Genomic DNA, 13,060 nt, shown 5'->3' on the forward strand with positions numbered 1-13,060 from the left:
GTCCTAGGTTGGCAGTTTTTTTGCTTTTATATTCAATTGATGGTTTATATACATAAAGTACTTTATTTTAGTATAATTTGGAATAATTTTGTATGCAATTTTGGGACATTTTATAAAAATATTTCAGACAATTCATTATCATTTATTGTTTATTTATAACTATTTCAATCTATTTTACCAGATGCTACTGCCAAGCAAAGTAAAAACCACTGGCCATAGACAACGTGTTAATTCTGACCCTGCAGCAAGAATGAAGTTACACCTTGCTAGGAGAAGAGTGAAATGTTATTACAGTTTAAAATATCTGTTTTTTATGTGAAGGCCTTATGTAGCCCCGCATCTTTTCAGCGCTGCTCTCGTTTTCTTTTGACTTGCGGTTTGTATTTCCACAGCGATCTTACGTATATGAAATCTTCCCGGTCTACTGACATTTGTTAAGACATTTGCTTTAAACATGACAATGCTCATGATAACTTTCATTAACTCTAAAACAAGTAAATCCACTTCATCAGATAATTATTCTTCAACAGTGCTGCCACAGAAATATACAGGGCTACCGCAAAAACGGAAGCTTGTTTCTCTGGTACCAGGGGCGTAAATCGCGGGGGGGACGGGGGGGACATGACCCCCCCTATCTGAGTGCTGTCCCCCCCAAAAAATATAATTAAAAACCACTCTAAGTATTGTAAATAAATGATATATCCTTAAAATAATTGTGTAAGAAGCAAAGCAATACAAACGCAAACAGGCGTTTTAAGTTTAGAAACATTTTGAGTCACCCCTCCCTTGCCTCACAGTGGTTTGGTCCACCGCGCACGTCACACTCGTGCGTGTAGAAATCCGGCGGCGCCGGCGGGAGAGAAGACAGACGGTAACAGTTAGTTGAGAGGAGCTCTAGTAAGTAGGCTGTTTAGGCTATTTTATTCAAACACATCGGATGAAGTGGTTATTTTTGCTTTAATGCTGACGACGCTGAGTAATTAGTCATAACAAAAAAAAGCAAGATGATAACATGATTTTTTTTTTTCCGTGAGTCCGCTATTTGGTTTCAGGCTTTCGAGGAGTGCACATGTGTATGCAAAGCCTACAAAATCTTATCAATTGACAAACTAAAAATAAGTCGACAGAGCCCTCTGCTATGAACACTAAAATGCAGATCAAAATCATTCTAGATGCTGGCAGTGTGCAAAGCTAACTTACATCTGATAACAAAGTCTTTCTGTAGGCCTAAAGGAGAGCATATCAATACAAAATACAGGGTATTGTCCTTTGGACAAGTAAATTGGTCACTTGTCCGACCAAAAAAGTTGTCTGGAAAAAATTTGATGTTTTTTTGGTGTAAATATAATTTATTCTGAAGCTATATTCTCAACAGTGTTCCGTCAGCTTTTGCATATTTATATCTGCATATTTGTGATATTTACCCCAAGGGCATTTTTTCCCCTAATCTTATTACATGCTTCATCTTTTATTTTATTTCATTTTTTTTTTTTTTTTACATTTGATCAATAAATTCAATAAGAAAAATAAAGCAGGACTGTTATGAATCAAATTAAATAATTTACACTGAAAAATTACAACTAATGTTATGATATTCTTTAAATATTTTTGAATATACAAATAAGAAATGTTGGGAAAATTTAAACATGAAACTGAACTGGCAGTAGGTGGTGGCAAAAGACTGTCCTAGTCATTCATTCAAACGGCTGATTCATTCAAGAATGAGGCAGGTGTTTTGGAATAGGCTATTACTGATTCTTGACTCAACCGATTCGTTCAAAACGCTGAATCATTCATTAATAAAATATTTATTATTAAATATTTATATTATCCATTATCAATCGCCACTTACACTAAATGTAATAGAATCATGCTTGCGTTTTGGTGACTCCCTAACTATTTTTGTTATTGTTGTTTTAATCAGGACAAGTAAAGCTCTCTTTCTCTTGCCCCTTCAAGAAATTAAGCGTTAATGTCGAGCCCCGGACGGCCCCGGCCCAATTTAACCCCTGCATATATCCTTTATAAGTAAAATTTTGGCTGTATTATTTGTGTCCCCTTCAAAAATTGCTCTTGAGAAATGTTATGTTTATTGTCCCCCCCTACTGTCCGATGAAATTTACGCCCCTGTCTGGTACATAGTCTAGATAGTAAGCTCAAATTTATTCCTGTCATCAAAGCTGAATTTTCAGCATCATTACTTAAGTGTCCAGTCTTCAGTGTCACATGATTCTTCAGAAATTATTCTAATATGATGATATGCTGCTCAACAGCATTTATTTGAAATAAAATTACAAATTGCGTTATTGTCACTTTTGATCAATTTAGGCCTAATGTGTCCTTGATGAATGAAAGTCAACTTAAATTAAATGGTGCACTTATGTTTGCAATGTGATTCTTTTAATATAAAATTTGTGTTCATTAAAATTCTGTGAAGTTTTGATAAAATCTGGTTTAAATCTATAACAAAAATAGAACAAAAATATAAGATCATTCTTTACAGAATCTCAAAAGAACTGCAAATACTTTGTTTATAAACACTTTACTGAGAACTTCTAAAAAAATGTTAAGCACGTTAAGGAAATTAATCAATTTTAAGGTAAATCACGGTTGCACCTCGTGACATTGACAAGGCTATGGCCAATTCATCTAGATAAAAAAAAAAATGAATTTAAAATTTTAAAATGAATTTATGTGTACACAACATTCTCAATGTTTGAACAATTGCAATATATATCATTATTTTTTGTATTATAAAATTGGCCTAGAAAATCCTTATACGTCATTGACCCACATACTGTGTACTTATTACAGTAATAAATAACTGGGTAATAACTAGGTACTAATCCCAAACCCTATTACCCAGTATTTTCTTAGGTAAGTAGTACACTGTAAGTATGTTTACTGTAAAATAAAGTGCAACCTGGACTTTTAATGACTATTTTATTATTATTTCTTTTTTAAAGTTACACCACTGCATTAAAAAGTATTTAGCCACTCTAACATAAGGATTATTCATCCCCTAGACCCTCCGATTCCAATTTCCAAGCCCAAGATAACTGGCCATCCAACTCACAAGGTGCTGTACAGAACAGAGACAGTCACTCTGAACTGTGTGGTCCCTGGAGGAGCATCTGAGTTCCAATACGACTGGTACAAGGACTCCGCTAATTTCAAAACTGACCATCATTCCAGCATCACTGTGACACATGGTGGAAATTATGAATGCAAGGCAAAAAGCAGAACTTCTGAGTCTGAAAAAAGTGATGGGTACACTTTAACTCTCCAAGGTGAGTGGATATAGTAATAATATTTTAGTTACACTTTATTTCAATGACATTCTACTAACTATAAGTAACTTTGCAACTACATGTAAAGTAACTCTCATTAGACTAGACTGTAGTAGACTGTTAGGTATGGTTAGGCTTAGCATAAAATAAGTTGACGTAGTTGTAAAGTTACTTATACTCAGTAGAACATGTGCTGGGGAGCATCAAAATACGGATGTCTATACAACACTGATAATGATTGTCTGAAGTGTGAAATTCAGTGAAGCTCAGAGAACTGGACCTACAGATGGTTTAAAAAAAAATGGTAAAGCTACAATAATCTAAATATCAGTTAGATATAAAAAAAAAAAAAAAAAAAAACAATTCAGGAGATTATAAATGCCAGGGATTTATTCAAGGGAGGGTAGAAACTACAATGAGAAACTCTATTACATTTAAAGTTCAAGGTAAGCTTGAACTTTAATTGTAATTACACACCCATCTGATCACAGTCATCCGAATCCGAATTGAGGTCAAATGACTCGAGACTTGATTTGAACTGTATGACTTGAGAATGACTTTATAACAAATAAAGTAATTCAATTATTTTTTATATAGCATAGTTTCTTTTTGGATACAAGTATTTCAGAAATTGACGATATTCAAAAAAAAGATTTGCTATATGCACAATAACTGGCAAAGGAATATCAGACATGACCATCACAGCCTCAAACTTCATTCACCACTTCAAAAAGTAAGCTAACCTTTTGGTGGTCATTCCGTGTCAACTCAATCATAGGTCCTCGTCTTAAATTTTTGATTTTGTTAATATTTTTTTCTGTTGAAAGACAAACATAAATTGTGATGAAAACAAAAATATTAAATGTTACAGATGTATTTACTAAGTAATCCACTATTTTGTAGAGGGGGGTCAAAATTACAATTTTCACCTGAGATTTGGAGCCAAATTAGAGGGGTGTAAAAATTACTTTAGAAAGATGTCAGGTTAGGTTAGGAACACTTTGGGAACGCCCCCAGCGTGATAGCGTCTGATGCACGACTGTCAACTAGTCCAATGGTGAGAGTGAACATCACGGGCAGGTGACGTCATGACCAGGAAAGGATAAATACACATCCGGTGAGACTGGCTTCAGCTCAAACTGCTGAAGCAAATCGATCACAGGGATGCAGGGAGTATGTGACGCAGCGTCTCGTTCCCTTTCTCAGGGAACTATGGTTACATACGTAACCTGAGACGTTCCCTTTCGAGGGAACTCGCGCTGCGTCCGATAGGAACGCTTTGGGAACGATATACCAAAATGCCATAAATCACAAATACCTGTCTGTGTGAAACTCTGGAACACTTAAGACAGCAGAACCGATGATCCTGGGGCTGCATCCAGGTCAAGGTCATAATACCTCACAAAAGTGAGTGGTGAGGGCCAACCGGCCGCATCGCAGATCTCTTTGAGGGAAACCTCTGAAATTAAGGCCTTGGAGGCCGCCATACTCCTAGTCGAATGTGCTCTGACAGCCAATGGGCACTGCTGGCCAGAGACCTCGTAAGCGAGTGAAATAGCCTCAACTATCCACTTGCTTACAGTGTGTTTAGATGTTGGACAACCTCTGTTATGTGGTCTAAAGCACACAAATAAATGGTCTGCTCTGTGGACATATGTGTCCAGTGGTCGCATCACGCTGACGCTATCACGCTGGGGGCGGTATCCAGTGACGCTATCACGCTGGGGGCATTCCCAAAGTGTGTCCAGTGCTCGCACTGGACACAGCAGATTCAGTTTCTCCTGGTCTGGGGTAACAAATGGAAGAGGACAAAAGGCTTGCAACACAATAGGCCTTAGAACATTAGTTAAAACCTTCAGAATATACCCAGGTTTGGGGTAAAGAAAGGCTTTGACCATCCCCGGAGCAAACTCAAGACAGGTCGGGGATGCTGAAAGGGCCTGAAGGTCTCCTACTTTCTTCAGGGATGATATGGCGAGAAGGAAGACAGTCTTAAGTGTCAGGAACTTATCTGAGACTGATTCAAGTGGCTCAAAAGGAGGTGTAGATAGGCCTTCTAACACAATAGCCAAATCCCAAGCAGGGACCCTCGTGCACATCGCAGGCCTCAGCCTCTTGGTGCCACGGAGAAAACAAATGACTAATGGGTTCTTCCCAACAGTATTACCATTCACAAGGGCATAGTAAACAGATATAGTCAACACATAACCCAGATGAGAAGCGGCACTGTAGGAACTCAAGTACTGAACCTATCGGGCAGTAGACTGGATCCAACTGTCGTTCTTGACACCAGGAAGTGAACAATTTCCACTTCAAGGTGTATAGTTTCCTCGTTGAAGGAGCTCTGGATTGAAGAATGGTCTCTAGAACCTCAGTTGAGAGACCAGCCTCTATGAGTTTGACCCCTGTAGAGGCCAAACCCACATTTCTAGATGGGGATGAAGAATCGCACCCCCCGCCTGAGAAAGGAGGTCCCTCCTGATCTAAATCTTCCAAGGTGAGCCATCGAGAAGAGCTATCAGGTCCAAAAACCATATGCGGCTCGGCCAGTGAGGTGCTACTAGCAATAGACTTATCCCTTCCTGCCGAACTTTCTCTAGAACTCCCGGGAGCAGAACAACTGGGTGAAATGCATACAGACGCAGCCTCAGTCACGTCTGTACCATGGCATCCAGTTCCAGAGGAGCTGGATGTGTGAGGGAGAACCAAAGTGGACAGTGCGTCGTATCCTGAGACGCGGACAGATCCATTCCCGCCTGGCCATAAATTTCCCATATGAGCTTCACCACCTCTGGGTGAAGTCTCCATTCCCCTGGCCTCAGCCCCTGCCTCGACAGAACATCTGCTCCAATATTCGGAGTCGCTGGAATATAGATAGCTCTCAAGGAGGGCATCTTCCCCAGAGACCACAGGAGGATCTGTTGTGCCAGTTTGTATAATGGGCGTGGCCCCCCTGCCGATTTATATACGAGACCACCGATGTATTGTCTGTTCTGACTAGCACATGATGGCCCCTCAGGTCTGGAAGGAAGAACTTCGACGCATTGAAGAAGCCATCATCTCCAGGCAATTTATGTGCCACGAGAGCTGATGACTCTTCCACAGACCCTGAGCTGAGCAGCCTTCCATTACTGCTCCCCAGCCTGTGAGAGAAGTGTCCGTCGTCAGAGTGACATGACGACATAGAGCTCCTAACACAGGGCCCTGGGACAGGAACCAATTTTTCTTCCATGGTCCATGATCAAGGCATGGAGATAGCGTCACGTGATCTTGATCATACGAAGTGGGTTGCCCCTTGGGGAAAACCCTTTGGTTCTGAGCCACCACTGTAAGGGTCTCATGTACAGCAGGTATCATATTGGACGCTGCTGCCATCAGACCCAACAGTCTCTGAAACTGTTTTACAATGCGTGACTGGCCTAGCTTTAATTCTTTTACGGCTGATAGAATAGCAGTGATGCGACATGGAGAGAGACATGCTCGCATTGTCACTGAATCCCAAACCACGCCAAGAAAAGTGGCCCTCTGTTGTGGAGTAAGCACGCTTGTCTTGGCATTCAGTCTCAACCCAAATTTCTGAATGTGTGCGAGAACAACATCTTGATGCCGAACCGCCATCTCCTCTGACTGTGCTAAAATCAACCAGTCATCAATATAATTCAGGATGCGTATACCCTACAGCCTGAGCGGGGCCAGCGCTGCATCTACACTCTTAGCCCGGATTTTATATTTACTTAAACTATATAATTACAATATACTTAAAATATTTAAGTTTGATTGCATTACTTATAAAATATAAGTATATTCTACTAAATTGTGGATGTAATTAGAATGTGTTAATAAATTTAAGTTAAATGCACTTAAATTATTACGTTTTTCTCCTGACCACGCCTCTTACACATTGGTTTACGGCAGGTAATGACGCCATTTTGTCGTGTTGTGTTTGAATTCAAGGAGCTGTTGATGAGAAGTTGGAACATTTGTTTTGGCAAGTTCTACAGACATTTTTTTCCAGACATTTGCCTTTTTATTGTTTCCCCCCCTGAGAGACTGTGAGCAGTAAAAATCGTTTGTTAAAGTTTAAACGACGGAACTGTTTTCTCCGGTTAGCTAGTGTTCTCTCTCGCGTGCGGTGGATCACCGTGCATGAACCCCTGATCGGCGAGTTCGACGCGCGTTATTTCGTCGTTTGTTTCTTTTTCACACGAGGAGCTGTTGTTGGGCGTGTAAACTTAGTTTGAAACCTCTGGCTGTCGGCGAACACAGCGGCCGCACCCGCGCCCGCGCTCCCAGCAGAGAGTGTCTGAAATGTCTGAAAAAAAGTGATGTTAGTTGGGTTCATGACCTCTGACTTTTGAACATTTTTTTTTTTTTTTCATTGGTTACTGTAAATGTGTGTTCTTTAGGATACATTTGTTATGTCAAAAAAGAAAAAGAAAAAAGAATCCAAGAAAAAGATGTGATCAGGTGTTGTTGGTTATGTTTTGATTAAGACATAATCGTCATGAACTGTTATCAAAAATGTATTGTATTAATGCACCTTAATTTTACATTACTACCACTGTGAAGGTACATAAAGGTACAAAAGGTACAAAAGATCAAGCAGTGCTGAGCAATCAGCAATGAAGAATTTTTAAATTCATAATTTACAAAAAAAAAAAGTCTACGGCAGCAACTAAACACACACAGACATCAAGAATCAGTGTATGAATCTCATCAAAATATAAACAGATCAACTCTAAACACTCTGACCAAAAATAAATTCTAAAACTTATATGCTAAATGTCTGAAAAAAAGTGATGTTATCTACAGCAAGAACAAAATGTCGTTGGGAATTACTGATTTTATCTACACATAACATCATCAACTTGGTCATAAATAGACTCAGTGTTAGTATTAGGCTCTGTGTTGTCTATCTGAACACATTCACTTTACAGTTTGGTTCATTTTCCTCTCTCCCTTTAGATCTGCCTGAAGCACAAGTCCAGTCAGAATGGACAGAAGCATTTCTTGGTGAAAAAGTGTCTTTGCAGTGTATGATTCCTATATCTGAAAACTGGATTTATAAGTGGTTCAAGGGCTCAGAAAATGTTTTCTCCAGTGATGAAAGAAGCATAAAAGACAACACTCTCACTCTCTCAGTGAAGTCCGGTTATGAAGGAGAGTATGCGTGTCAAGCTGAGCTGAAGGGCAGGACGGTGACAACCGCAAAAAGCAAAACACATTTGTTAACAGTTCATGGTAAGTTTAAAAAAAAAAAAAAAAAAAGAAAAAAGAAAAACTGTCAGTTTAACTAAAAGCAGCATGTCAGGACTAAATCATAATCTGTTGCATTGTGAAATACAGCCATTTTTAAAAATTCTTATTTCAGAACAGAGCTCTTTATTTTTTGCATAATTCATAACCTTGTTTATTACATAATGTCAACATTGTGATCTTGTGATTATTCAATATTGGGTTTTGGTACTGTTTATTACCAGCCTCAATTTAAGCAAACTTTCCAAAGGGCTTTCATTGAAATCATAATTATAATAAATGCCGGAATATAAATGTATTATTTTATAAATAAATGACCAGTTCTCTTACCTTATTACGGTGTTTATCTCTGCAGAGCCGCCTCGACCAAAACTGTCAATAGAGTCTGAATGGAAAACATTTTACCCAACTGAAAAAGTGACACTGAAGTGTTCAATTGATGGAGGTTCAAATGAATGGAGCTATGAATGGTTTAGAAACAGAGCCCGGCTTTCAGTTGATGAGGACATTTCCTTTTCTGGAAACACACTCTCAATCAGCTCAGCAAAAGCAAGTCATTCAGGACAGTATACCTGCAGAGGAAAACACTTGAAGAGAACACCAGTGACTACAGGACAAACAGAAGCTTTGCAACTTGATATTTATGGTAAAACTACTTATGAAAATATGATGTTCTATTATTGATAAATGTGAAAGAAAGAATAATTGGCACCCAAAAAAGTTCAGTGAAGAAGCTGTTTATATTTTAAGATATTTTTCATTTGCATTGGCCTCTATCAATGTACAGTGGTTCATGTCAGCAATTTCCTGCCTATTCTTGACAACAGGTTACAGAAGCCAGACACTATTAGCAGCATGTGTCAATTTAGTCTCAGATTATGAAGAATAACAACCATAAGCAACTCAGGCAGTTATTGTTTGAAGAGAGTGCATTATTACTAATTCTACCCCTGTGATTCTTAGATAACACACCAAAACCAGACATCACAAAACATCGGTGGTTTGATTTCTTCTACACTGGGGAGAAAGTCCAGCTTGGTTGTAATATGTCTGGTGATGGATGGAAGTATGACTGGTATAAAGGCTCAAAACCCTTGATCACAGATCCAACCTTCAATATCAGCTCAGCATCTCTCTCTGACACTGGTGTCTATCACTGCAAAGCAAAGAGAGGAGACTTCTCAGTGGACAGTGAGACTCTACGAGTGCAAGTTCAAGGTGAGTCCATAATTTACCTCTTTACAGTGATTTCTATTGTGGAATATTTTTCCCATTGTTCATTCATTGACTTTACAATGCCTCAGTAAAGTTCCCAGGAAATGTACAGACTGATTAAATGTAGGCCCACTTTGGAAGTGTCCGCCAAATGTGTAAATGTAAATAAAATGACAGAGTCAAGAGAGTTAAAGGGTTAGTTCACCCAAAAATGAAAATTCTGTCAGTAATTACTCACCCTCATGTTGATACAACCATGTAAGTCTTTCTTTCATCTTCGGATCACAAATTAATATTTTTGTGATTAAATATGAGCGATGGAATACTCCTCCATTGGCTTTAAGGGGGCACAAACTTGCCCGTCCAGAAAGTCAGTGAAGAAAATGTTTAAATAGTCCATGCCACTACAGTGGCTCAACCGTACATTTCTCAAGCAACGATAATACTTTTCGTGCGAAAAAAACAAACAAAAGAACGACTTTATTCAACTATTCATTTTCTCTCTTGTAGGCCTCTGATGTTAGTTCACGAGAGCTCCATGACGCATGCGCGAGAACTAAACTGACGACGGTTTTCTTCTACTACTACTTGTTACTGGCTGCTCACTCCTTAGGAGTATTACCGCCACCTAGTGTTCAAGATGAAGTGCTGGCATAGCCGGAAGCGCTAAACTTTGTTTACAAGCAGGTGAACGCGCACGCTGTATGTAAAAAACATTATTTGTAAATATGTCGGCAGATTTTGACGTAGATGAAGACTTGAATTTTTTAACCAACCTTACTTATTTGAACCTGAATACACAGACATTGAAATGCAAGAGATGGAAGAGGCTGCCGCTGCAACACAACCACAGTCTCAAGCTTCCGAAAGACAGAGAGCATTGGAGAGCTGGTGGTGTAAATGTAATCAGTGCCAGGCGATGCCAACTGAACAGGAGAGCATGTGCTGCATCGATTGGGACATTGTCATGCCACAGCTTGAAAGTTTGGATAACGCAGACAATGGGACAAGTGTATTTCGCTGTATAACCGAGGATCACGGTTTTCTGCCCCTGCTAAGTCGAAGTGTTTTAGAAGTGTTTTTTAATTTGCCTAAAGTGAACTGGAAGAGACGTCCGAGGCCAGAAGGACCGGCTGGCACTTTATTTATGGAGTAAGTAGGTTTGTTTTGACTGTAGAATAATTACACGTGCAGCCTAGCTTTTTACAATGTGTTTTCTTTATCATCTATCCTTATGTGTGTAAACACTTTCTATTTCTTTTTTTTTTTTGTTTACAGTCAGTACAGTCTTCATCTACGTCAAAATCTGCCGACATATTTACAAATAATGCTTTTTATATACAGCGCGCGCGTTCACCTGCTTGTAAACAAAGTTTAGCGCTTCCGGCTATGCCAGCACTTCATCTTGAACACTAGGTGGCGGTAATACTCCTAAGGAGTGAGAAGCCAGTAACAAGTAGTAGTAGAAGAAGACCGTCGTCAGTTTAGTTCTCGCACATGCGTCATGGAGCTCTCGTGAACTAACGTCAGAGGCCTACAAGAGAGAAAATTAATAGTTGAATAAAGTCGTTCTTTTGTTTGTTTTTTTCGCACAAAAAGTATTATCGTCGCTTGAGTAATGTACGGTTGAGCCACTGTAGTGGCATGGACTATTTAAACATTTTCTTCACTGACTTTCTGGACGGACAAGTTTGTGCCCCCTTAAAGCCAATGGAGGAGTATTCCACCGCTCATATTTAATCACAAAAATATTAATTTGTGATCCGAAGATGAAAGAAAGACTTACATGGTTGTATCAACATGAGGGTGAGTAATTACTGACAGAATTTTCATTTTTGGGTGAACTAACCCTTTAAATATGTATTTTAGATTAATTGATTTTATAAACAAGAAACAGTTAAGCTACACATAACAACATTAACTTTGACACACATTAGACTTTGTACTAGTATCAGGCTCTCTGTGAACACATCCACCTTAAAGTTTGGTTTGTTTTCCTCTCTCCCTTTAGATCTGCCTGAAGCACGAGTCCAGTCAGAATGGACAGAAGCGTTTCCTGATGAAAAAGTGTTTTTGCAGTGTGTGATTTCTGTATCTGAAAACTGGATCTATAAGTGGTTCAAGGGCTCAGAAAATGTTGTCTCCAGTGATGAAAGAAGCATAAAAGACAACACACTTACTCTCTCAGTAAAGTCTGGTCATGAAGGGGATTATGCGTGTCAAGCTGAGCTGAAGGGCAGGACGGTGACAACCGCAAAAAGCAAAACATATTCGTTAACAGTTCATGGTAAGTTTTGTCACAGAAGAATCTATTATCAGTTTAGATAAAAACAGCATGTCATGACTAAAACACAAACACAGCTCTTTATTTTTGCATAATTCTTAACCTCATACTTATTATATGTCAACATTGTATATCTTGTAATTATTTATTATTGAGTTTTGGTTCTGTTTTTTATCAGCCTCATTATAGACAAAATTTCCAAGGGGATTCCATTGAAATAATAATACATGTATTTTTAGTCTTTAAATTATTTTATAATTATAAAGGATGATTATAAGATATAATATATATTATATTGTATGTATAAAAACAATTACACATTATTTTATAAATAAATTATTATTATTGTCTATTTTTATCATTCTAAAGGATCAAAGCCAACAGTCATTCTGAAGCAAGATCCACCATACCCAGAGATCTACACTGGGGAACAAGTCAAACTCATTTGTACCATTAAAGAGAAGACATCAAAATGGCAATACCAGTGGCAAAAACATTCAGTGCTAGTAAACAGTAGTACTTACACTATCCTAAATGCTACACTCGATCAAAAAGGGGAATACAATTGTAGCATAAAAAGGAGAGAAATGACATATGCAAATTCCACAAAATTGAATATAAGAGGTAAGATTAATCTGTTTTATACATACACATAGATACATTGCATGCATAATACAATGTCAAAACATAAACAGTTCTCTTACATTAATATTGTGTTTATCTGTCCAGAACCACCTCAACCAAAACTGTCAATAGAGTCTGAATGGAAAACATTTTACCCAACTGAAAAAGTGATTCTGAAGTGTTCAATCGATGGTGGTCCAAATGAATGGGGCTATGAATGGTTTAAAAACAGAGCCCGGCTTTCAGTTGGCAAGGACATTTCCTTTTCTGGAAACACACTCTCAATCAGTTCAGCAAAAGCAAGTCATTCAGGACAATATACCTGCAGAGGAAAACATCTGAAGAGAACACCAGTGACTACAAGACAAGCAGAAGCTTTGCAACTTGATAT

General features: G+C 38.5%; 1 protein-coding gene across 1 annotated transcript; it reads left to right on the forward strand.

Moving 5' to 3' along the window:
- The first annotated feature begins 5,646 nt into the window (after positions 1 to 5,646).
- LOC137008746 (netrin receptor unc-40-like) lies at positions 5,647 to 12,801 on the forward strand. The gene is made up of 6 exons (XM_067370466.1): positions 5,647 to 5,761; positions 8,256 to 8,531; positions 9,510 to 9,764; positions 11,773 to 12,048; positions 12,415 to 12,551; positions 12,775 to 12,801. Exons 1-6 carry the CDS (start codon positions 5,647 to 5,649, stop codon positions 12,799 to 12,801), a joined length of 1,086 nt encoding a protein of 361 aa, XP_067226567.1.
- Positions 12,802 to 13,060: the final 259 nt, after the last annotated feature.

Source organism: Chanodichthys erythropterus, chromosome 20, assembly GCF_024489055.1.
Source record: "Chanodichthys erythropterus isolate Z2021 chromosome 20, ASM2448905v1, whole genome shotgun sequence".
In the NCBI taxonomy this organism is placed as follows: Eukaryota; Metazoa; Chordata; class Actinopteri; order Cypriniformes; family Xenocyprididae; genus Chanodichthys; species Chanodichthys erythropterus.